Source organism: Dromiciops gliroides, chromosome 3 (genome assembly GCF_019393635.1).
Source record: "Dromiciops gliroides isolate mDroGli1 chromosome 3, mDroGli1.pri, whole genome shotgun sequence".
Classification (NCBI taxonomy): Eukaryota; Metazoa; Chordata; class Mammalia; order Microbiotheria; family Microbiotheriidae; genus Dromiciops; species Dromiciops gliroides.
Window position 1 is genome coordinate 262,829,368 of NC_057863.1, and position 26,786 is coordinate 262,856,153.

Consider the following 26,786-nt stretch of genomic DNA (forward strand, 5'->3'; position numbering starts at 1 on the left):
GATATAGATGAGAACCAGTGTCACAGAACAGATAGGGTGCTGGAGTTGGAGTCAGAAGATATTTGTTCAAATTCTACCTTAAACTCAAAATGATCAAATTTATTTATTATTATCCAGGGTGTCACAATCTCCTTGGGACTACATTTTCTCATTTAAAAAATAAGGGCAGGGGGCAGCTAGGTGGCGCAGTGTATGATATAGCACTGGCCCTGGAGTCAGGAGTACCTGAGTTCAAATCCGGCCTCAGACACTTGACACTTACTAGCTGTGTGACCCTGAGCAAGTCACTTAACCCCAATTGCCTCACCCCCCCAAAAAATCTATTAAACAATAAGGGCATGGGGCAGATAGGTGGTGTAATGCATAAAACACCAGCCCTGGATTCAGGAGGACCTGAGTTCAAATGTGACCTTAGATATTTGACACTCACTAGCTGTGTGACCCTGGGCAAGTCACTTAACCCTTATTGCCCTGCAAAAAACAAAACAAAACAAAACAAAAATAAGGGCAAAGGGGCATCTAGGTGGCGCAGTGGATAGAGCACTGGCCCTGGATTCAAGAGGACCTGAGTTCAAATCCTGACTCAGACACTTAACACTTACTAGCTATGTGACCCTGAGCAAGTCACTTAACCCCAACTGCCCTGCAAAAGAAAAAAAAAAAGATAGTGTAAAAAATAAGGGCAAAATTAGCAAAAAGTGATAAAATTCAATGTTGGTAGAACTGAAAAGAAATCAGCATTGTATGAAGGAGATTAACTACGATATGACATGACATGACAATATACAATATGTCATAAATCTTTTGATCCACTGATTCCTTTACTGAATTTTATCTTTAAAATACAACATATTAGAGAAATAGGGACCTAGTTTTATAAAAATATTCAAAGCTGATTTATTTGGAATTCTTTAAAATGTGGAGTGTTTTTACATAAAGGAAAGTAAGAAATTGGAATTAGTCTACACATCTAAAAATTGGAAGATGATTAAATAAGTTCTGGTATATTAATACTACATATTATTAATGATATATTATTATATTAATGTTACTCTTATATAAAGTAAGAAACAGAAATTTAAACATAAAATATGGAAGAGCCTGTATAAGGTGATAAAAAAGAAGAAATACAGGACTAGAATACTATTTTCATTGACAATTATATTAAACAAACAAAAATGTAGTAGTAGAAGTAGTATTAAGTAGTAGTAGAAATTACTTTTTATATAGCACTTACTATGTGCCAGGTACTGAACTAAGCATTTTAGAGGGCAGCTAGGTGGCTCAGTGGATAGAGCACTAGCCCTGGAGTCAGGAGGACCTGAGTTCAAATTTGGCCTCCCACACTTGACACTTACTAGCTGTGTTGACCCTGGGCAAGTCACTTAACCCAAACTGCCTCACAAAAACAAACAAACTAAACGTTTTAGAGTCAAAATCTCATTTGATTCTTACAAGTATTTTAGGTTGACTTGAAAGGGGCCAAAGAAAAAAAAGAATTTGTGTGTGTCACTTATTACTTTGTGTGATTGTTCTTTGTTATATGCTACAAGTTTTATGTATGATTTCTACCCTTATTTTGCATGTCATTAATCACAAGTATTATATTTCAAAACAATGAAGAGTCCACATATATCACAGATACCCCAAAAATGTCAAAAGATCTAAAGGAAGATTCCCAAAATCTAGAAGCTAAACTTCTAGATTATTTACAGGAGGATATGAACAGGTTGAGAAGGCATACATGTGTTCTAATCTTTATCACTGGAAGAAGTATACACAGAAATGAAATCATTAGTTTACTAGATACCAAAAAAAAAAAAAAAGTAAAATATTTAGTATTGTTCCACAAGACCCTATTTCATAATGCCATATTTTAAAATGCCCCTTACCAAATTGCTCAAAAGTATTTAAAGAAAGTTAGGAAGCTATACTTCCTTAAGTCATTCAACAAATATTTGCTGAGTACCTACTATTAGATCTACTATCTGGTGGATAGTTTATAATGAATTTTTGTTCAATCAGAGGAAAATGTTAATATCTGATTATTTAGGAAATCTAAAATAAAAGAAATGGGTAAAATGATGAGCATTAAAGCTATAAAAGATTAATACTAGTTGAAATATTGATATTAAGACCCAAATATATGGAATATGGCCTTCACACCTACATTAAACATCACTACAAACAATTTCAAAAAAGTGCAGAAAGAGATGGCTCCTACTAAGCACAAACTCACCTGTCACAGCTCAGAGTAGCAATATATTGACCCAAGGGATCCCAGGTAACTCCTTGTACATAACTCTTGTGTTCATTAAATATGGAAACTTTTTGTCCTAGAAAAGCACACGAAATAATATAAAACCTCTACTCACGTTTATATGACATAAATTACTAATATTCATTTTGCATTGTTCATTTGGAAAATAACCACATTCTTCTGACTGTGATATTTGTTATACTATTACTATACTATCATTTATGTCTTATATTATTTAATTTCTTGTGTTTATATATTTTCTCTCCAATTAGAACGCAAGATTTTTTTATGTTTTCAATATTTGTTTTTAAAAGAGTTCAAGTTTCAAATTTTTCTCCCTCCCTCCCCCCTGCCCAAGACAGCAAGCAATCTGATATAGGTTATATATGAACAATCACATTAAACATATTTCTGCATTAGTCATGCTATGAAAGAAGAATCAGAGCAAAAAGGAAAAACCTCAAAAAAGAAGGAAAAAAACAGAAATAGTATGGTTCAATCTGCATCTGGATTCCATAGTCCTTTTTCTGGATTTGGAAAGCATTTTCCATCATGAGTCCTTTGGAACGATCTTGGACCATTGCACTGCTGAAAAGAGTCAAGTCCATCACAGTTGATCAACACACAATGTTGTTGATACTGTGCCCAATGTTCTCCTCATCTCACTCAGCATCAGTTCACCTAAGTCCTTCCAGGTTTCTCTGAAATCCACCTGCTCATTGTTTCTTACAGCACAATAGTATTCATTACATTCATATACCACAACTTGTTCAGCCATTCCCCAATTGATGGGCATCCCCTCAATTTCCAATTCCTTGCTGCCACAAAAAGAGTAGCTATAAATATTTTTATACATGTGGGTCCTTTTCCCTTTTTTATTATCTCTTTGGGAAAAAGACCTAATAGTGGTATTGCTGGGTCAAAGGGTATGCACAGCTTTATAGCCCTTGGGGCATAGTTCCAAATTGCTACCCGGAATGGTTGGATCAGTTCACAGTTCTACCAACAATGCATTCATTAGTGTTCCAATTTTTCCACAGCTTTTTCAACATTTATTATTTTCCTTTTTTGTCATATTAGCCAATCTGATAGGTGTCAGGTGGTATCTCAGAGTTGTTTTAATTTGCATTTGTCTAATCAATAGTGATTTAAGGGCAGCTAGGTGGCGCAGTGGATAAAGCACCAGCCCTGGATTCAGGAGGACCTGAGTGTAAATCCGGACTCAGACACTTGACACTAGCTGTGTGACCCTGGGCAAGTCACTTAACCCTCATTGCCCACCCACCCCCAAAAGTGATTTAGAGCATTTTTTCATATGGCAATAGATAGCTTTGATTTCTTCATCAGAAAACTGCCTATTCATATTCTTTGACCATTTCTCAATTGGGGAATGACTGAATACAAGACTTCTGAGGGCACGGACCATACCTTGCTTATTTTGGTAACACCTCTTCCCTCTTGCATAGCACAGTTTTTTTCACAGATACTAAACAAGGAAAAGAAGTTGGTCTGCATTGGTAGAGGAAATTCCTTACTGTAAGCTACATATTTCAAGGAAATCACAGGTCCAGAAGAATACCCAACAATTATTTTCATTGTAAAGCAAACCCTAAGTATAATACAACTAACAATGCATGTCTTTGATGATAACACTTAATGACAGAATTCTTTGTGCCTAAATCCTACTAGGAAATTTACATAGAGAGAAATACTTCATTTATTTAAAAAATTGTGTCTAAGGCATTACCTTTTTTATATGTGAGACTTTTTTGATCACTGAAAGGAAGAAAATGAACTTTTGAGGCAGAAAAGGATTTTTTTTTTAAAGAATTAAAGGGGGCAGCTAGATGGCACAGTGGTTAAAGCGCTGGCCCTAGATTCAGGAGTACCTGAATTCAAATCCAGCCTCAGACACTTAACACTTACTAGCTGTGTGACCCTGGGCAAGTCACTTAACCCCCATTGCCCTGCAAAAAAAAAAAAAAAAGAATTAAGGGGGGCAGCTAGGTGGTGCAGTGCATAAAGCACCGGCCCTGGATTTAGAAGGACCCGAGTTCAAATCCAGTCTCAGACACTTGACACTTACTAGCTGTATGACCCTGGGCAGGTCACTTAACCCTCACTGTCGCACCCAAAAATAAAAAAGAAAAGTTAAAAAAAAAAAGAAGAAAAATTAAATTGGAAAGATATGGAAGGTATATAGAGATTTTAGTAGCAAAAAAAAGCAGAAAAGGAATTTATAGAATACTAATAAAATTCTCGTGTGATTAAACAGTTTTTCCATTAAAATCCAAGAACTGCTGGGAGGACCAAATAGATAAAAGGATCTGTTTGAAGACAGAGAACTGACTGAGGCTGTAGGACACTGCAGCTTCACTCATTTGCACACAACGTTTTTTAGAGATTGAAAAATTAAAGTAACAAAGTGGTAAATCAAACAACCATTTGGAGACTATGAGATGACTAAATAAAGACTGCTGGCTTCATAATAGAGAGATTTCATGAGTTTTCCTTTCATTGTTTGTTTTGCGGAACAATGAGGATTAAGTGACTTGCCCATGGTCACACAGCTAGTAAGTATCAAGTGTCTGAGGCAAGATTTGAACTCAGGTCCTCCTGACTCCAGGGCCAATGCTTTATCCACTGGACCACCTGGCTGCCCCCAAGTTTTCCTTTTAAAGGAAATATGTGTGACTGAGCACCAGGAGACTCGGACTTCAGCCATTAAGTGTGTTGAAAAACCCAGCATGAATTAGGGATAGACACAATTAAGAAGGTCAAAGAAGCTGAGTGGTAAGACAGTAGCTGACAATAAGGCTCCAGATGTTGTACTTGGGAGCTGTTAACTTGAACCTAAGTTTCATTTTGGGGACAGGCTGAAGGCTGGGAGCCTTCGAATTGGAAGAGAGCTGAACTCTGTTGCAGTTTCAGCTACAGATCTACAGATTGAGAGGTGAAATTTCTCAGATGCTTCTGGTTGATTTCTGCTCCTTCCATCTGGCTGGAAGGAAAAGAGAGGAAGTCAAGTATGGCCCTTGCTTTGCTGTAAATATAGGTTGAAACTGATTGGATATACACGTATCTTTGTTGAGTGAAAAGCTGGGAGGGCTTGTCTGCAATCATCAGAAAGCCCAGATGAAGAGCTTAGCAGTTGACTAACTTAAAGGAACTGTTTGTTATCCTGAAAATGTAACTACCTCAGTACCTTTTAATTGCCAGCTAAAAGAACTTGTCACTACTTCATCAGTTCCAGAGGAGAAGGGATTTACCCAGCAGGAGCAGTGAGGACCAGAAGGGGTACAGTTAACAGAGGAGCAGCTTCTTGTGATGCAGATAATTCATGAAGAGAAAAAAGACATCAAGGCCTGAAGCTCACTTCTCTGCTGTCCCATATGTCTCCTGGATAGGCTTCTTTTTTATTTATAATTTTTTTTGGGTGAGGCAATTGAGGTTAAGTGACTTGCCCAGGGTCACACAGCTAGTAAGTGTAAAGTGTCTGAGGTCAAATTTGAATTCAGGTCCTCCTGACTCCAGGGCAGGTGCTCTATCCACTGAGCCACCTAGCTGCCCTGATAGGTTTCTACAAATACATGACCACTCTCTCCTACAGATACTGTATCCATCCTTGGGAGAATGTGACCCAGATTTATGAGTTAACTGTGATATAGTTATTATTTCCATATTGCTTTATAAAATAATCATGATGTATTGAATACTATTGATTTTATTTGTTAATTAGATGTTTCATATTTAGGATTTATTGTGACTTGTTTTATGTAAATGGCAAAAATACTGATGGAGATTCAAGAACTATAGTGACAAGCAGAGGGAGTATATCCCCCCACACCAGGGTTATCCATAAAAACTTGAGTTTGAGGTATAGTTACATGAGGGTAGTCTTTCTCTGGGAACCCAGACTTACTAGTATGAAGACAAGTCGGGATGGGAAAACCAGCCCAGAAAAAGAGACAACCCAAGCCCAGTTCCAGATATTACTCTGTGTGTGTGTGTGTGTGTGTGTGTGTGTCTGTGTGTGTGTGTGTGTGTGTGTGTGTAAGGGAAGGAGAAGAAAATCCATGCTAGGCATGCCATATATCTGTTACATATAAATTAGCTAAAATTACAAGTTTGGGATATAGAGGGTATTTATACACACACACACACACACACACACACACACACCACTTTCTTGAAGTAGCAAAAGAAACAAAACAGTATTCAATAATATGTGAGTTCATATGGTAATCAAATTCTATCTATAACTAGAATTTCCTCTAATGATATTTGGACAAAAAAAAAATAACAAAATGTAGTTGGAATTTATTTAAAAGTTCTACTGCTAAGTATAATTATGTTTATTTTAACCAAAATGTCCTATTTCTATTATACTTTGTATTCCATAAAAGTTTATGTACTCAGTTAACATTTTCATGTACTGTGTAAAGATTGGAATGACGCCACCTGCTAGAGACTTACTGCAGGACGCTCTGCCATGAGGAGAAGGCGTCTGAGGGCAAGACATGCAGCTCTTTGGTGTCAGGAAGTGGCGTTTCCTTGTGGGAGGAAGAGGGGGCGAGGCTGGCGCTGTCTCTCTCTCTTTCGTCAGGACTCTGGTTGAGAGTGGAGCTAGGAATGCTCTCTCCCTTGAATAGATAGATGAATCTAGGCCTTTTTCTCTCTCCTTACCAAATTCTTATTCTCCTTAATAAATGCTTAAAAGTCTAACTCTTGCTAAAGCTTATAATTTATTGGTGACCACTCACTAGATATTTTAGACAGACTAGCTAGAATTTTAGCCCCTATACAACTGATACCTGAATACAGCCACAATCTCAAAAATAATTCCAATTCACAAAACATGTATGAACCAAAAAACCCTAATTTATGAATTTGTTGGCAGATATATAATTCTTTAAATAGAAAATAACACCACTGGGGCAGTTAGGTGGCACAGTGGATAAAGCACCAGCCCTGGATTCAGGAATACCCGAGTTCAAATCCGGCCTCAGACACTTGACACTTACTAGCTGTGTGACCCTGGGCAAGTCACTTAACCCCTGTTGCCCTGCAAAAAAAACAAAAACAAAAACAAAAAAGAAGAAAATAACACCACTGACCAACCAGTATGTACTATGATCTGTTTTTCTAGTAGTTGATGGTAATGGGTTTCTGTTAACCCATCCATATTCTCATCCTAGTCAGGTGACCAAAAGCATAAAATCGATTAGTAGTTATCTCTCTGACCAAAGAGAACAGCAAAATTAGTTTTCACCAGAAGGAACACATTTATGTAATTTTGCTGTCACAAGTGCTAACAGGTTTACCAGTCACAGAGAGATGTAACACAAATATATCAATATTTACATAAAATTGTATATAAACACTAGGACAGACAACCGAATAGGAGGTTGACATGGTTTACTTAGTTCAAATGAGAACAGATTTATGGAGAACAGAATTTTGAAGGCTATTCTTTTTTTTTGGGGGGGGGGGCAATGAGGGTTAAGTGACTTGCCTAAGGTCACACAGCTAGTGTCAAGTGTCTGAGGCCAAATTTGAACTCAGATCCTCCTGAAGGCCATTCTAATCAGTGGGAACACATCTTGGAAAAAAAGTAATGGACAAAAAGCACAAAATGCAACATCCATTTTTAGATGTAGCCAATATGTTGATCTGTTTTACTTGGCTATACTTATTGGTTACAAGGAGGGTCTTCCACTGGAGGAGAGTGGTGAGTAGTGAACATGATGAAACCTAATTACTAGTGGATCTGTGAGTTGGTCCAGTCATTCTAGAAAGCATTTTGGAACTATGCCCCCAAAGTTACTTAACTGTGCATACCCTTCAACCCAGAAATAGTATTACTAGGTTTATATCTCAAGGAGATGAAAAAAGAGGAAAAGGAATCACATGTCCTAAATTATTTCTATCAGCTCTTCTTATAGTACTAAAGAACTGGAAATTAAGGGGATGACCAGCTACTGGGAAATGGCTAAACAAATTATGGTATATGAATGCAATGGATGTGGCACAATAATGCCATAAGAAATGATGATATTGAATGGTTTCAGTGAAACTTGGAAAGATCTATATGAATTAATACAGAGTGAACTATGGATAACCTGTTGAAAAATATATAAAATAACATCATCACAAAGAAAAGCAACTTTGAAAGACTTGAGAACTCTAATCAATGCAATGACCATCTAGTAGAAGGCCTACAACAAAGCATGCCAACTACCTCTTAAGATAGAGAGGTGATAGATTCAAGATGCAGAATAAAACATACATTTTCAGATGCAATATGGGACCATGCATGTTTCTAACAAAGGCTTTTTTCCCTTCAAGGAGAGTAAGAAAGTAGGGAGTAGCTTACCTCTAAAAAAAATTTAAAGAAAAGAGGATTATTGAGGCATCTTTTTTTTTTTTTAAGCAAGGAACAGAAACAAGCACAAACAAGGAAAATAGCTTTGAAAGTTATTTTAACTTATACTCAGTAAAGCAAGCTGCATATAATAGAAATCTGCCATTTTAAATATAATCTCATTCTATTCTATTGTTTATGGAAATGTCCATTTCATTTGTTAACTTCAAAATAAAATTATTTTTTTAAATAATGCAAGAAAAAGAATCAACAAAACACTGGATAAATATACAGAAGAGAACAGAAGGAAGTTTAGAAAGGAGCACAGATAAGCAGAGCAGTTTTATTAGTACTAGAGTTAAATTTAATATAAATTTAAAAAACCTAACAGAAATTTCGTTTCAGATACAAATTCTTTTGTTTTTCTTTGTATACTGAAATATTAACATTTATTATTAACGTAGGTTCATAGTGAAAAAAAATTAAATTTACATTTTAAAGTAATAGCAATTAGAAAGAAGAACCCTTAAAGGGGGAGGGGGGGAGGGAGGTAGAAGAGAGGACAAAACTATTTGAGTTTATTCCAGTCAGAAAATTAAGCATAACCTAGGTAAGTAAGCCAAGTCTGTATGCAGGATTGAGGAACAAAAGATATTTATTAAGTTGTACTAATAATAACCTGATCCTAAAGAGAGATGTAATAGTATAATGAATCAATCAATAAGAATTTTTCAAGTACTGAATAATCTTCTTATACATTACTCCTCTAAATGTACTCTATAGCCCAGCGATGCTGGGTGATTTACCACTCCTTAAAGATGATACTCGATATCTCATCTTTGTACCTTTGCAGTAAGTAGGCTCTTCACCCATGCAGGCATTGTGCTAAGTGCTAGGAGATACAAAGAAAAAGCAAAAATAGTCCCTGACCTCAAAGATCTTATACACAACTGGGGGATACAACATGTACATATATGGGTAATAAAAAAGATACAAAGTACATTAGTTACAAGGTAGCTACGAACAGAAACCTTGGAGTGGAAAGCACTAGGAGTTGGGGGGTCAGGAAAAGCCTCCTGGAGAAGGTAACCCTTGAATGCAACTTTAAAGGCAACCAAGGTTTCTAAGAGGTGCAGGTTGAGGGAGGGAAAGCCCAGCAATTCCAGAAAGTAAAGGAAAAGGCAGAGGCAGGAGATGTCACATCATGTGCCCGGAACAGGGAGTTGGCCAGTACAGTTGGATTTTAGAGTATGTTTAGGGGAGGAGAAAAGGAGGATATTGGAAAGACAAAAAGGAAATAGACTGGGAAGAACTTTAAATCACAACAAAAGATTTTGCTTGATCATAGAGGTTCCAGGGAACCACTGAGGTTTACTGAGAAGGAAAATGGCATGGCCAGGCCTGCCCTTTAGGAAGATTACTTCATCACCTGTGTGGAGGATGCAGTGAAGAAAGATGAAGCAGGGAGACTAATTAGGAGACTATTACAATCCTCTAGAACTGAAGCAATGAAAGCCTAAGCCACAGTGGTGAGTAAAGAGAAAAGGATGTATACAAAGACACTGTGGAGATAGAAGCAGCAAGATTTGACAACTGACTGAATAGGTGAGGAGTTGAGGATGATAAAGTAGTTGCAAACCAGAGTGACTGGGTGGATGGCTGTGCCCGTGACAGTAAAAGAATTCAGAAGATATATAGGTCTGGGGGGCAAGAGGGGAAAGAAAATGATGAGTGTGAGAAACCTACAAGTCATTCCATTTGAAATGTGCACTAGCCAATTAGTGATGTGAGATCAGAGCTCAGCAAAGAGACCAAGATTAGATGTATAGATCTGGGGATTGTTTTCACACAGATGATGGTTGAACCCATGGGAGTGGCTGAGAATATCAACTGCGAAAACATAGAGAGTAAAGAGAAGAGGACACAGGGCAGTGGGCATGACATGGATAGAGATCCAGCAAAGGAGACTAAGAAGAAGCAGTCAGAGGGACAGGAGAACACTTGACATTAAAAGTGTCAAGAAAACCCAAAGAAAAGAAAATAGCCAGAATGAAAAAGTAGTCAGTGTCAAAAGTTGCAGAGAGGTCAAGAAGGATGAAAATTGAGCAAAGGCCATTAGATTTGGCATTTTAGAGATCATGTATACTTACTAGCTGTGTGACCCTGGGCAAGTCACTTAACCCCAATTGCCTCACTAAAAAAAAAAAAGAGAGAGAGAGATCATGTATAGCTAGGAAGAGAGCACTTTCAGTTAAATGAGATAAGAGGGCAGATTGTAGAGGATATGGAAGAGAATGAAACAGAGGATGCACCACATGTAGGTCGTTTTTAAAGGCACTGGTCTAAAAAAAGGAGGAAAGTATAAAATGAAAACTATTGGGAAGGGTAAGATCTAGTAAAGCAGAAGAGAATGAATCAGCAGTCTGGAAGAGACTGAAGTTTGAGAGAGAGAAGGATGATAGGAGGGGTAATCTTGTAAAGGGGAAAGGATCCAGAACAGATATTTTATGTTAGTCTTATTAACAAGTAACTCTCCATCAAAACACTGTAGTAAAGGAGGAGTTAATGAAGGATGGTGTCTTAGGGATGTAATTGGGAGGGGAGATGAAGTTCTTGGCAAAAGCCTTCAATTTTTTTCAATGAAGTATGAACGAGGCAAGGATCTGAGCATCCTAACCTTAGGGGAATGTGTCCAGGCAGAATATCAATAGATGAGGAGAGGGTCTACTGAGAAAAGTAGGTGATGAGAAAGTTCAAGAGTTTCCACTAAGCAGCTATCAAATGATACCTCAGGCATGGAATACCCATGGAATCTAATTCCGCACACATACTATCCATCAGAAGGATCCTGAAGGAAGGTTGACCACTGCTACTCCTCAGAGAAATATGTTACTAATATGACTAGAGAGAGATGGGTAAGAGTAACCAATAGTAGCAAGGAGAACAATGAGTGGTGGGTGAAGGTTAGTTTTAGGAAGTGTATTTGAGCTCTCTGCTCTATATAACAGGAGAAAAATTCAAGACTCAGCATCATCTAACTTTGTTGTGCTTCTAGAGATCTTGACATTACTGCAAAGGGTTAAGGGTACACTAGACACTGCTACCTAAACTGTCTTTACCATGGGAAACTTTGCTTCTGCTCAACTTCCTATAACTATATCCTGTTAATATGTTACTTGTAACCAGAATGTTTCAGCTGTACCTAACAACTTTGAACTTTTCTTCTGTCTTCTAACTCTATACTACCCCAATTTATCTTTTCTCTTCCCAACCCAGTTCAAAAGGCTATAAATTACGCATTTTGTCCACTTGCATATTTTATCCAGTTCAGCAAAATATTTGGTTATGGCATCCATTAGTATGTCTCTAGTCTGTTGTTTTTTTCCCTTAGAGTTTTGAGAAATGAAGAATACTTCGGCCAAGAACATTGGCAGAGTATTGAATCAATTCTTCAACGCCACTAAGTCAAATTCATGCATAGAAAGAGATTTTGTGTAAAGAAACTTCTGACTGACTTTTCTAGCTGATTTTGCTATGAGACTCTTCTATTCCCATTGCTGTCAGGGAAGAAGACCCATTCCCTGAATCCCTCCTATTTTACACCCAAGAATTCTCTTCAACACTTGGCAATCTCACCAAGCATCCTGGTGGCCAAACAATGAGACTAACCCACTACCTACTGCCAGCTCAACTGCCAGCTTCAAGTAGTAAAAATTATTATCTCTACCACTGGAAAGTTGAACAGTTCAGTAAATCCACCGAAGGTTTTTTAGTTTTTCTTTTGCTTAGTGCTTTTAATTACCATGTGGTATGGACTTTATGTATTCCCCTTCTTCCCCAAAGATAAAAATGCCAAAATAAATTACTGATTACCTTTACCAACATCCCATATAATAGCTGTATTATCTACAGAGGCAGAAACCATTAAATTTCCATCAGTCATCCAGCAAATATCATACACATCTTCTAAGTGCCCTCTGGAATGCAAATGAGAAGCAGAAATATTTTAGATTATTATCTTAGAAGTGCATTTTTTTAAATGTAAATTGTTTCAAAACAGTCATTTTGACTTTTAAGTATATTAGAATGAGATTTCTTAAAATAAAATTCTACTGCATTAGAAACCACATATTCAGGGGCACCTAGGTGGTGCAGTGGATAGAGCACTGGCCCTGGATTCAGGAGGACCTAAGTTCAAATCTGGCCTCAGACACTTAACACTTACTATCTGTGTGACCCTGGGCAAGTCACTTAACCCCAATTACCTCATCAAAAAAAAAAAGAAAAAAGAAAAAAAGAAACCACATATTCATACATAGCTATAGTCAGCTACATTAAAAGAAATTTGTAGCTTAAAAGGACAAGCAAATTTAATTCAATTTTGTATGGAGGCATTTTATTTTATTTTTTAATTTTCAAAAATTGTTCCTTTATGATTGAAGCAAATGTTTAAAGCAAATTTAAATTTTAAAATATGTATTAATTTGAAATAGAAATGTGAAAATGATATTGATATTACCTTAAAGTTTTAATCACGGCCCAATTCTCCTTATTCAACTCTGCCTCATCCTCATCCTGAAACGTGATTTGTTCTGGCTCCTTGTTATCATTGACCTTCCACAACAAAATGGCAGCATCTGTGGGGTATTTAACTTGATTATAAACCATAGTTTATTGACTATTTCTGAAAAAATTAGTTTCCTGACTTGTTAGGAGAAGGTAGGTGGGAGAGTTACTAAGCTGGTATTGTCTACATACTCAAAAGAACAAAAGATCTTTCAAGAAGGATCTGTGATTCCATCAAAAAAGATCTGTGACTCCATCACCAAGGTAAACTCCCAGAATGTGAACTCTCTTTGTAAAACAGGCAGTATGCTAGCACAAAAAATAAATCAATATCTATCTCTCTTTCCAGATCAGCAGAAAGCACTAAAAAATATATCTGGGGGCAGCTAGGTGGCGCAGTGGATAGAGCACCGGCCCTGGATTCAGGAGGACCCAAGTTCAAATCCGACCTCAGACACTTGACACTAGCTGTGTGACCCTGGGGAAGTCACTTAACCCCAATTGCCTCACCAAAAAAAAAAAAATATATATATATATATGATTGATTCAGTTGTCAATTTCAGCTTTTTGATGGCCCAAGAGAAGACAGAACAAATATTCTTTAACTAAGCACATGATTGGTTTAAAGGTTCAAAATGGGCTTAAAACCTCACCATTAGCTTTCACTGACTCTTCTCTCTTTCAAATACACACATCCAATTAGCTGCCAAATCTCATCATTTCTATTTATATGGTTTCTCCCTTATCTGCTACCACACTGACTCAATCTCATCATACTAGTCCTTGCCCAAATTGCTGTAATAATCTAACTTATCCCCCCGCTTTCAGTCTCACCCATATTCTAACTTTCACATTTCTTAGGTCTTGTTTTAAACTGTAATTAACAATTGTTTTAATCATCTCATTGTCCTTCCCAAAAAACTTGCAGTGGCTATCTACTAACTATATAGACTCTCTGGTAAGATACTTAGTGCTTTTTATAATCATGAGCCAATCAACCTTTCCAGTCTTATTTCATAATACTCCATTTTGTGTTCTTTATATTCCAGTGATGCTTTCCCCTAACTTTATGTGTTGTCTTCCCCTATTAGAATGTGAGATCCTGGGGGCAGCTAGGTGGCGCAGTGGATAAAGCACTGGCTCTGGATTCAGGAGGACCTGAGTTCAAATCCAGCCTCAGACACTTGACACTTACTAGCTGTGTGACCCTGGGCAAGTCACTTAACCCTCATTGCCCTGCCCCCCCCTCCCAAAAAAAAAAAAAAGAATATGAGATCCTTGAAGGCAAGGACTGTCTTTTACCTTTCCAAATTTGTATCACCAGTGTTTAGCATGATGCCTGGCACAAGCACTTAACATATGTTTACTGACTGACTTTATTATAAACTTCCCTACTTCAAGCACTGACAAAGACCGGGTCTATGCCTAGAAAACACTAGCTTATTTGTCTATGGAAATATTTTTTTGCTTTTAAGACCTAGCTCAGATGCCATCTTCTTCATGATTTTCCCAAATGAAAGTGATCTTCCCTTTGTGCCTATCATATTCTATCTTGTATCAGATCACGCAATTTAAAGTTTCAAAGAACCAAGAAGATGCTAGTATATAATGTCTTTCCCCATTAGACTGTAACTTTCTTCAAGAGAAGTACTGTCATTTTCCATTTTTGTACCACCATCATCTAATACAAAGTCATAAGCACCTATTGTAAAGGTCATTATATTTGCTAAATAAATTGTTTAATTCAAAAAGCTATTTCAGCCAAAAGTTCATTTTTCATCATTTTACTTGAGGCTCAAGGTAGACAGATTCTAGAAATATATATTAAATATAACAATGCTCACCATCTCCCCCAGATGCTAAGATTTCACCATTAGGAGAAAACCGAACAACATTTACTGCTTTAGTATGTCGAGCAAGATTGGACAAAAATTCTACAATGGCTTTTCCATCTGGTCCTTTTTCTACTTTCCAAATCTGTTTACAAAAAGAATCATCATTAACACAAACAAGTTCAGAAACAAAACAATTTCCCTTTTAAAGTACAAAATAAAGGCCCCTCTGAAATAATAGCTTTTGTTGTGTGATGTATGATAAGAAAAAAGATAATTTAAGGCCTATGTTCCATGGGTATCTATCTATGCAATGTCAAAAGGATAAGAAGACCCTCTGTATTCACCACAGGTAGAGATGTTCTGTTGAATTTAGGGAAAAACAAGGACAAGAATTGTCTAAGATGGGGAGGTAGGGATCTGCACAACTTGGAGGCAGAGATTACTGATCCATTAGATTATTTATGGCTAAAAAGCACTTTCAGAAGTGTTATATCCCTTGATCCTCAAAACAATATTGTGAGGTTGTCAGCATCTTTGGCCTCATGATGAAACTGGGCTTTCAACTAACCCACAGAGCCAGGGAATTAAACTAGAATCTAATTCTAACCAGATCTAAGTCTAACGAGAAAATAATAATTGGCAGTGTGAGGCAGTCAATAAGATTTGGCCTAGGAGACAGGAAGTACTGTGTTCAAGTCCCACCTGTGATATATGATGTCTGTGTGACCCTGGACAAGTATTCACCTCTCAGTTCTCCCAGGTCTCTAAGACTAAGTTGCTAAGTTGATTATCTGAGGGAAGGGGTCCATACAAGGAATAAAATCACAAGCCCAGAGCAAAAATGTAAAATGGTTAGCATCATTTCACTTGATCCTTACAACTTCATGAGATAGATGTCACAATTTATATTAATCCCATTGTGCAGATGAAGTCGGAAAAAGGAATAAGCATGAATGTAGCACCTACCATGTGCCAGGCACTGTCCAAAGCTTTTTTAAAATCTGATTTGTTGAGATGAGGGAACACAGCCTCAAAGAGGTGAGATGACTTGTTCCCCCCTCCTCCCCACCCCACACACACAGTGTCAAAGACATGATTTGAATTCAGGAATTTATGATTTCAAGCCCAACACTCTCATACTTTTTAACTATTTACTTTCTCCCTACAACAACTTAGTCCTCAGATGAACAAACCGAGATCTGACTGAGAACTCTAAAATAACCTGTACCAAGTTAACCACTGCTAGACTACAACGGGGAAAAAAAAATGTAACCTTTTAAAAAGACCCTTTCATTTTGCAGAGAAACAATCTGAGACTAGAAGCAAGGGTCTCCACTTCCCAGTCAATGTTTTTTCCTTTGACCAAGAACCAGCCCCCTAATCTGAGACTTCTGCATCGCTTCTGTCAACATTACCTTTAAAAGCTCAGCTAAAAGTGGAATCCAGAATTTGCCCTTTATTTTTTAATTTTTTTTTTTTACTTCTTTCTGTCAAGTACTGAACTTACCCGCACAGCTGTGTCTACTCCTGAAGAAGCCAATCTATGAATTTTCCCATCAGTCCCATGCTGGAAGTCCAGGCTGTACACTGGTTCTTTGTTGTGCCATGCTATTTCACAAGTAATGACCTTCATTTTCTTTTAGAACCTTATGTTCTGGGCAGCGGGTTCTTGTTATAACGACAGAAAACACCAAGGTGCATTGTTACACACACACAGGTTTTAAGAGAAGGCACACCCACGTCCCCAGTAATCCTGACACAACGAGGGGACAAGGGGACGCGAGCACCTGCCAATCCTGGGGCTTTCGCTCCTCTGCCCCCAGAAAAGGACTCCAAGATGCACGTCCTAGACGGGTCCACTCTGCCTTCTCCCTACCCCCACCCCTTCCCTAACCACCACCACTACCACCACCAGCAGCAGCCGAGACAGAGGGGGTGGAGACCGGAAGAGGGAAAAGGGGCAGGAGGAGGGGGCCCAACCCGGGGCGCGGAGCAGAGGAAGGGAGGAGGAAATTGAGGAAAAGTGGCTATTTCTCCAGGGGAATCCGGAATCGGGAGGAGAAAGTCTCGGGCCCTAGAAGACGCTGATCCAGCAAGTAAATTGCAACACCGGCTCTCTCCCAAGCCATTCCTTACCAAGTGCCGGTAGTCCGCCTTCTGCGTCCTGCAGGACGTGAAGACTCTCCTCCCGCCAACTCCCCCCCTGCACTCCTCCCGGGTTCGGTGAAACGGAACCCAAACCCACCCATCCTCGACCCCACAGCCCGCCCGTGGCGATGCATGCCTTTCGGCCAAACCAACCACAGCTCTTCTTTGCTCTCCAGGTCGCAGCCCTGCCTCGAGGGGAGCTGGGAAGGCAGAGAAAGGATCTCGAGTCCGGCAGACCCAAGACGGGAAACTTCTTCTCCGCCGCCGCCGGGTTCCCGCGCTCGCGCCGGTGGCCCAGCCTCCTAGCTCTTCGAGTGGCGGGAGATGAGGGGCGGGGCCCGGGGAAGGGGCGGGGCGAGCCTCGCTCCCCGCCCCTCACTCAGACCTGGCTTAAGCCTAGGAAGAGCCGCGGTGAGTCCAGAGCCCCAGGCCGCGCTCGTTTTGCGCCCTAGGGATGCTTCCTAGCGTCATTCACCCCAAATTTAGAGATTTCAGCCCTGTTCGGTGAACTATGCGGTTTGGGGAGTGCTTCATTCCGGATCATCACAGTGCAAAGGACCTTAGAAAAGCGCGTGGAGCTTCAGTGGCTTATCTGATCGTATGACTCGGGAAAAAGCGCTTCCAGCTGCGAAACCTCTGATCTCCTAGTCACAAAAGGCAGCGCACCTAACTGCTAATCATGAGTCTTTTTCTCCTATTCCCCACTCCACCCTCTCTCCCCCATAGGGGAAAGCAGAGATGGCGGGAAGGAAGAAAAAAGGTAAGTCTTCCTTTGGGAGATGATGACTATACATATGAGAGGCGGAGTCTGCCCCTCCTTCTTGCCTTCGAGGCGTGCGCAAACCGCAGGTAAGGGGAAGGTGTGTTCAGTTTGTGGGGCAGCGTGTAGCAGGCCTGTTTAGCCGGAATGTATACTTACTAAAAGGCCAGAAAGGCAGGGTGACCTAGATAGCGAAGGGCTTCCAATGCCACGTCTGCTGAAGATTTCTGAGCAAGGGTGGCACTGTCAGTCCTGGGTTTCACCTATCCTGGCAGAGGATTGACTGAAAAGGAAAACAGAATGGAAGACGACAGATAATTTTTGAAATTGTCCAGGTGAGATCATTTTCATCTGTCCCTTTCAGTTCCTACATTTGGCAGAGGGCCTCTCCAAAATGAGTGATTTTTGTAATTGTCTCCACTAGGGAAAGGAATGCAAGACTCAGACTCTGGTGTCCAAATGAGATGTATTAAAGCTCACCAAAGCTTTAGAAAGGTTGTAAATGGAAAGTTTTATATGCTTACAAATTTTTAGAGAGATTGAGGTGGTGGCATGTAAGTTTGAAAGATGGATTCCCAGCTTTGCCCTTTTGATTTGTTAGGGATGCTTCTTGGTAGGGGTCAAGGGTGGAAAGGTTTGGAGGGGTAGAGAGAGCCAGGGGAAGCAGAGATGAGGCAGGAAGGAGAGGAGGTTTCTGGGTAAGCAAGGTATCCTCTGTTAACTCTTCTTCTAGATTTATACTTTGAGATTTCTAAGTATTGTGATGATTAGCCTGTCCCCAAAAGGTTTGCTAAAAAGGTATAAATGCAAGGTACTATATAACAATTTTATCTATCATTCTATGAATTTTTCATTGGAGAGATCTCAGATGTTTTTCGAAGGGGAAAAAGGAGACAGAAGAAGCTATTAAAACTAAAATATCTCAGCTTTTGCCAGGATGGCAGCCTTGGTTTGGATTTCTAAGAAAACTCACCTCTGCCCAGATGGTCATGAGTTAAAACGAAGAACAAAGGTGCCAGTTTTTTCATGGCTTGATTTCTTACAACTCTATTCCCCTGTGCAAGTCTGTCTTTAAATCCTACAGCATACAGTAGGAGCATTAAACAGATGCTGTCGTTCAGTACTTCTTAGATAAGGTTGTCCTGGAGACACCCTGGCTAGAATAAACCCTCAAAGAGCGGCTGTGTGAATTCAATTCAGTTCAACAAAAATTTATTAAACACCTACCATGTTCAAGGCACTGTTAGGAGCTGCAAATCCCCAAAAAACAATCCCTGCTTTAATCTCTTTTGGGGATACATTTCAAATCATTACAAAATCAATAAGCATTTATTTAGCACTACTTTGTGCCACTATGCTAGGGATACAAAGACAAAAATGAAACCATATCTACCCTCAAAAAAACCCAGTATTTTCTAGGGGGAGACAACATGAATGTGCTGTATACAACATGAACAATACAGAATAAATAGAGAGTAGTTTTATATGGGGTAGGCACTAGCACCTGAAGGGCAGACTGGATCAGGAAAGACTTCATGTAGGATATGATTTGCCTGAGCTTTTTTTTTTTTTCAATCAGCGATTTTACTAGGTGGTAAGCATTAAGTACAGGCAGTTCTACTATAACATGAAATACTCATTCCTAAGAATCCTGAGGCTATGTAATACCATGGAATAAAAACCACATGTCTTATAGGGGATATGAAGTTAGGGATACAACACTCAAAAAGTCTGATAGTGACCCCCCCACACACACACACACACAAAGATGGTAACCTAATAAAAATGGTAGCACAATTTTATATAGAGATATATAGATATAAAACTTTTAAGACAAAAATACTTCCACAAGTAGTAGTGACATCCTTGGGCTGGTGTTCAACCTTCACCCTAGTTCCTACAGCTAGTGGGGGGGCAAAGGAGGATTCTATGTGTGGACCAGCTCCCCTCCACCCGCAAATACACACCTCAAGATATATAATAAATATGACACTTTACCTTGACAAAAAAGTTCGAAGTAGGCAGCCACTGACATTCCAATATGAGTCCACACACACACACACACACACACACACACACACACACACACACACACCCTTCCCAATTCTCATTCTACATTCCTCTCTGGAGAAATGGATAGCATGTTCCATCCTAAATCCTCTAGAATCCTGGTTGATCATCTTTCAAAGTTACCTTTTATTAAAGCCTGCTCTGTGCACTTCTACAGGGAATGGCTGGGCTGGTCTTGCTGCTACTTTCTTGGAGTACATTATTCCAGAATCCCAGGGAAAGCTCAGGCTGGGGACCTCTAAGCTTTCAATGCTACAGTGTGGTTTGATTCTGGGCAAAGTTTGATTTTTGCCCCTTGCTCAGAGCTCAGCAAGTTCGTGACTTGTGTTAGGATCTGAGCACCAGGCCTGTGGGCTTGCCCGACTTGGAGTCTCAGTAGATTGCTGCTGGATTAGCTACTACTATCAGCCAGATAGAAAGCTCTGCTGGTTCAGAGTGACAGACTGTAGGCCTCCTGTTGGTCTGAGATTCCTTTCCAAGTCATTCCTCTACAGGATTCAGACTGGGCTAGAAGTTGGAAGGTGGATTCCAGGAGAGCATCCAATGAACACAGCTGTTCCCTACTTCTGACCTTGCTCTTTGTTCAGTACACATCCTAGGACCCATGACCACTCTTTACCCTGGAATGTCATTTCTCCACTAAAATCCCCTCTTCAGTCCATACTTGACTTAATATCTAGAACTGACTGGGGAGCAAACAGAGCTGTCAGTTGGCACCTTTTCTTGTACCCTCCAGGCCTCTCTCTGCTGGCTCTGGGACCTATTCTTGCTATGGTCCTGTGTTGAATGATCTTACTCTCTTGGCCAGACTCCATTCCTAGTATCTGCAGCCTCATCTCCCTTGCAAACCTTGGTTGAAAAAAGTCTTCTGTAAATTTTTTAAAATTTTTTAAATTTCCAAATCAGGGATTTATGGTCCATTTTCTAACTCAGCCTGAAGACTATGGGAATGGAGGGTAGCTTGCTGTACCTCTTGCTACTCTGCCATCTTGACTCCTCTATACAATTTCCTTTGATGATTTCATCAGCTTCTATAAATCATCTATCTGTCCAACCTTTAACCTCTCTCACCTGACCTCCAGTCTCATTTCCAACCCTCTATTGGACATCTTGTAGACATTAAAATGTCTCAACACATCCAAAACTGAAATTATTTTTTCCCCCAAACCCTCCCCTCTTCTTACCTTCCCAATTATCAAGGGTACCTCTATCTTCTCAGTCACCCAAGATAGGAACTCAGGTGTCATCCTCAATTTCTCACGTGCTTTCACCCTTTGTAATCTGATCAGTTGCCAAATCCTGCCATTTCTACTTTGTTAACATCTCTCATATATGTCCCCTTCTCTGAACACTCTGAACACCCTGGTGCAAGCCATCATAACCTTACACCTAGACTACTGAAATAACTTGTTGGCAGCCCTCCTTGCTTCACGACTCCCCTACTCCACTCAGGTATAAAACTGATCTTCCTAAAGAGTGGTCTGATCATGTCAGTCCCCATTCAACAAAATCCAGTGGCTTCCTGTATCTTCAAAATAAATAAAGTCCTCTATTTGGCATTCAAAGCCCTTCAGTCTTTGGTCCCTTCTTTACACCTTACTCTCCTCCACATACTCTGCAATCTAGTGCACTGGCCGCCTTTCTACATACAACTTCCCATCACCCAACTAAACATTTTCATCCTGTACCTGGAATTCTCCCTTACTAAATTTCCCACCTCTGGGCTTCCCTGGCTTCCTTTACATCTCTGTATTATTAGTGTCCCAATTACTGCACGAAATCTTATCCAGTTCTCCTTAATGTCAGTGCCTTTCCTCTGAGATTATCTGTAATTTATCCTGTATATATCTTGCTTGTAAATAGTCATTCATATATATTCTCCAAGAGACTCTTCCTTAAGAGAAAGAACTAGTTTTTGCCTTTCTTTGTATCCCCGGTGCTTACTTAGGGCAGTCCCTGGGACATAGAAAGTACTTTTATTTGAGTGTGTGATATATAAGCCTTGAAAGGTATATTTGGGCCTGGTCATTTTTTTTTAATTTTTTTTTTGGTGAGGCAATTGGGGTTAAGTGACTTGCCCAGGGTCACAGAGCTAGTAAGTGTTAAGTGTCTGAGGCCGGATTTGAACTCAGGTACTCCTGACTCCAGAGCCGATGCTCTATCCACTGCGCCACCTAGCTGCCCCTATTTTTTTTAAATATACATATACTTTTTATTTTGTTTCATTAAATATTTTCCAATAACATGTAAAAAAAATTAACATTCATTTTTTTAAAATTCTGAATTACAAATTCTCTTCCTCCCACTCACCACTTCCCCAGCCCTTGAGAAGACAAGCAATTTGATATTAATTATACAGAAAGGCATGCAAAACATATTTCCATATTAGCCATGTTGCAAAAGAAAACACATAAAACAAAGAAAAATAGTTTTTAAAAAGTATCCTTCAATCTGCACTCAGAGCTCATCTCTGGAAATGGATAGCATTTTTCAACATGGGTCCTTTGAAACTGTCTTGGATCACTGTTTTGATCAGAGTAGCCAAGTCCTTCACAGCTGATCATCCTTACAATATTGTATTTACTGTGTACAATGTTTTCCTGGTCCTGCTCACTTCACTTCACATCAGTTCATAAGTCTTGGGTATATTACTTTGGCAGTTATGTGGGGGATTTGAGAGAGACAGAGAAAGAGGTAATGAACTAGGTTAATTACCCTGTGAGTTAACCTAGTTTATTACCTCTCTTTCTCTGTAGAACTGGTAAGATTTGGCAACACAGTGGATATGTAGTAGTGTGAGAGAGCCATCAGGAATAATTCTGAAATTGTGGTTTTAGGTGATGAAAAGTATACTAGTATCCTTGACAGAAAGGACATCCAGACAAATTGTGTAGTTGAAGAGGTTTGGTTTTTTTTTAAGCCTGAATCTGCTTCTATGCAACTTCCACCCATTATTCCTCTGACCTCTAGAGATAAAAAGAATGCCTGATATATCCTTCAGATACTTGAAAACAACTATTATGTTTCCTTCCCATACTCCTCTCAATGGCCCCTCTAAGTTCTTTTTTCTAGGCTCAATATCTCTAGTGCCCATGATCTTAAGGCCCTTTTCACCATCCATCCCTGCTGCCCGCTTCTCAATAATGTGCTTTTAGAGGCAGCTAGGTGGCGCAGTGGATAAAGCACCAGCCCTGGATTCAGGAGTACCTGAGTTCAAATCTGGCCTCAGACACTTGACACTTACTAACTGTGTGACCCTGGGCAAGTCACTTAACCTCCATTGCTCCACAAAAAAACCCAAAAAAACAAAACTAAGGGATTAATACTCACTTTCTAACTTTAAAGGGAAATTGTAAATTCTTGTCAATAATGTGCTTTTTACTGTACCAAATCCCCTCCTAAAATATGGCTACCAGAAATGAACACTATTCTACATATGATGAGACCAAGGCACTATGATGAAGATTATCACCTCTCCAGTGCTCTTCATTATGTTATGTAGTATTTGTGATTATCTATGTGCAAGGTGAAAAGCTGCATTTCTTAATGATAAATCAATAAAAAAATACCTCCCACAATATTTTCCTCACAAGACCTATTACCAGTGTTGTTGAAGTCACCATTAAGATTATGATCACCCATTTGATTGTGCTGAAAGCTATGTTGTAAATATGTAGCGTGGCCCATTCACAGAGACAAATTCATTGTTGTGAAGAAATAGTGTAAGTCTTGTACAAAGAAGCTAAATCCCATCAAGAACCAGTTTCCAATAAGACACTCAAATAAACATCAGATTTCTTAGGATGATGATGATAAGAAGAGCTGGCATTACTTTTTTTTTGGGGGGGGGGGGGGGCACGTGCGCAATCAGGGTTAAGTGACTTACCTATGGTCACGCAGCTAGTAAATGTCTGAGGCCAGAGTTGAACTCAGGTTCTCCTGACTCCAGGGCCAGTGTTCTAGCCACTGTGTCACTTAGCTGCTCCAGTTGGCATTTCTGTAGTACCTGCTGTGTTGCCAGGCGCTATAGTATATTCTGCTGAGTACTTTACAAATGTTACCTCATTTGATCCTCACAACACCCCTGGGAGGTAGGCGCTATTATTATCCCCATTTTACAGTTGAAGAAACTGAGGCAAACAAATGATTTGCCTGGAATCACACAGCTAGTTATCTACGGCTGAATTTGAAATTGAGATGGAAGGGGGGCGGGGAGAAGAGGGTGGTACAAATCATAGCCCATATGAATAACCATTAGGTTGGCTATGACATCTCAATCTACTTCTCTCAAGGTTTGTTTCTTTTCCTGCTCACTACTATACTCCTGAAGTTTTTGAGCAGCCTCACTGTGCAGGTATTCTGTATTAGGCACTTTGAAGGCCAGATACAGTGGGCATTTGGTATATGATATGCTTGGAAGACTAGCCATGAACTGAACCAATCTCTGTTCACCCCCTTAACCAATTTCAGTTAAACCATCAGCCCAAAGTTAAGATAAGCTCACTTTTAAAAGTGTCTTAAGATAGCCATTATGTATTTTATTACAAGCTTTAAAAAAAATTTGACCAGTTACAAGTTTGACAAAAAAAAAACATTTTATACAAAAAATACACTTTTAATCACTTTTTGATTAACAACCAGAAATTAACCAAATCCATTTACTTGCTGCTTTTTTGCGGGGGGAAGGGGGGGAATCTTTTGTACCATAAAAATGTTAATATCTTAATACGATCTACATGTATTTTATGCATACCTCATAAAAGCATCCTATACAAGTACTGAATTGTTCAAGAAAAAATAAAATAAATAATAAATGATTTGAAAAAAACCCACATTTGATTGAGAAAAATATGGTTCTGAATTTATATACATACATATGTTGTGTGTAATAGAAATAGCTACCTGTTAGAAATTCCACCGAAATGCAGCAAATACAAAGCATAATAACGCAATATGGTATGCCACAGTACAGTATTAGAGCGATAGTTCCAATTTAACCTAAGAATGATGAATATCTAAGTTGATAACATAACTAAGAATGCAGTATTGCTAAAGAGATCACCCAGCAAAGTTATGTAGTAGCCTAGAATTGGCTGCATAGAAAACCTCAAAAAATTAAATAGAAAATCACACTCATTTTTCACAAGAAGACAAAAATGAGTTTCATGATTTTGATTATCACATTTGATATAGTCAACCCTCTTATTTTCTGATACTTAGGCTTATATGTCCATATTTAAAAAAAAATACTTCTGTAATTCAACATGATTGGCAATGTCTGCAGGAACAATCCTAGTGTTGAAATTAAAATAGTACCAAAGTGTGATGTAACTCTAAGAAAAAATCACCAGGAAAACCTATATAAACCACTGTTATTGCTACCTTGTTTTAAAGAATGTTCAATTTCAAAGATAGGAAATCATCTAAAGGAATCTAACAGCCATTTACTAAAGATAGTTCACAAAGCAGGCACTAATCTCAGTCATAAATAGGTAGATTAAAGTAAAAATTCCCAAAGATTCTTTATGTAAGAAAGCTAAAGGAACACTCTCCATTTAAATTGTGGCACAATCCTCATTTTGGGGGGGAAAAAATATAATTTGAGGGACTGGAAAGATTGCACAAAGGTGTGAGGTGATCAGAAAAGCTCTTAGCAAAAACACTTAAGTCCCTAACATCATCATAAAAAATATATGCAGACTTAATTATAAATACATTTATATTTGTAATACAATTTCTGGCTAAAGATCAACACCTTTCAATATTTTTTTAAGTTATGACAAAGTATCCACAGCATTTGTGGGAGAATTTGAGTGCATAGAATATGGATTTTTTCAGTAAGCATACATAGTACTTTAGTTTATTACCTTCTGTACCTTTAAAAAAGAATAATATTGCCTACATCTTGGAAACTGTACAACAGAAATACTGGGAAAATGACTTCACAGAAAATATACTTTATGTACTACTGATTTCATGCATTTGTTCAATGACCTGTCCTAAAATTTCATCAACTACATCGATATCGTAATTTACTTGCTGTAGATCTAGATCAGGCATAATCGAAGCCAGCAGCTGGCCCACATTGATTCGAAGGGATCGAAGTTTGAGGCTGCAAACAGATATAAAGCATATAACATTAAATATTATAAAATATATGTAAACATAACTATATAAATCAGCACTGGAGATTAAGACTATTAAGTGAAATATCAAAATATACATTGTATATTTAAGGCACTGTCAAAAAATAAATTTGAAAACAAAAACTAAACTTTTGTAGTTATAATAAATAAAACGGGAAAGGGAAAGCTTCATTTAAAATTCTGGAGGCCCAAATATAACGACAGTTACATTTAAGCCTAGCACAAATACAAGCATTTAGCAACTATAAGAAACAAGGGTTCTTACGTTTGATTTTTCAAACACTAATACAGAGAACACAATATTGTTTAATTTATACAAATTAGCAGGGTGGTTATTTGCATTACAAAATGTTCCTTTCCACGATAAGGTAACTTGGTACTGTAGTAGGAAAAATGCTGAATTAGACACCTGGGTACTAAATCCAGCTCTGCCACTAAATATCTGACTGGTCTTACTCTTCTATCTCTGGGCTTCAGTTTGCTCATATCTGAGATGGACATAGACTAGATGATCTCTAAGATCTTTTTCAGTTCTGTACTTGTAACAGACACTTATGTACGACATTAAAGTTCACAGTATGATAGATCTAGATCTGACATGGGGCATCTAGTCCAACCCTTTCATTTTACAGAGGAA

General features: G+C 38.7%; 2 protein-coding genes across 3 annotated transcripts in view; both read right to left on the reverse strand.

Moving 5' to 3' along the window:
* CHAF1B (chromatin assembly factor 1 subunit B) overlaps window positions 1-17,444 on the reverse strand; it is a 39,443-nt gene extending 21,999 nt beyond the window's left edge. The window contains exons 1-6 of the mRNA XM_043996470.1: window positions 17,327-17,444; window positions 16,533-16,693; window positions 15,035-15,167; window positions 13,144-13,261; window positions 12,498-12,601; window positions 2,240-2,336 (exon numbers count right to left, since the gene is read on the reverse strand). Coding sequence (XP_043852405.1) covers window positions 2,240-2,336; window positions 12,498-12,601; window positions 13,144-13,261; window positions 15,035-15,167; window positions 16,533-16,658 — 578 coding nt within the window. The 5' untranslated portion in view covers window positions 16,659-16,693; window positions 17,327-17,444. The remainder of the gene's footprint in view (window positions 1-2,239; window positions 2,337-12,497; window positions 12,602-13,143; window positions 13,262-15,034; window positions 15,168-16,532; window positions 16,694-17,326) is intronic.
* Window positions 17,445-24,520: 7,076 nt separating this feature from the next.
* Window positions 24,521-26,786, reverse strand: part of MORC3 (MORC family CW-type zinc finger 3) — a 74,483-nt gene continuing 72,217 nt past the window's right edge. For both annotated transcript variants that reach the window (XM_043996289.1, XM_043996290.1), the window contains exon 17: window positions 24,521-26,115. In XM_043996289.1, coding sequence (XP_043852224.1) covers window positions 25,962-26,115 — 154 coding nt within the window. In that variant the 3' untranslated portion in view covers window positions 24,521-25,961. The remainder of the gene's footprint in view (window positions 26,116-26,786) is intronic.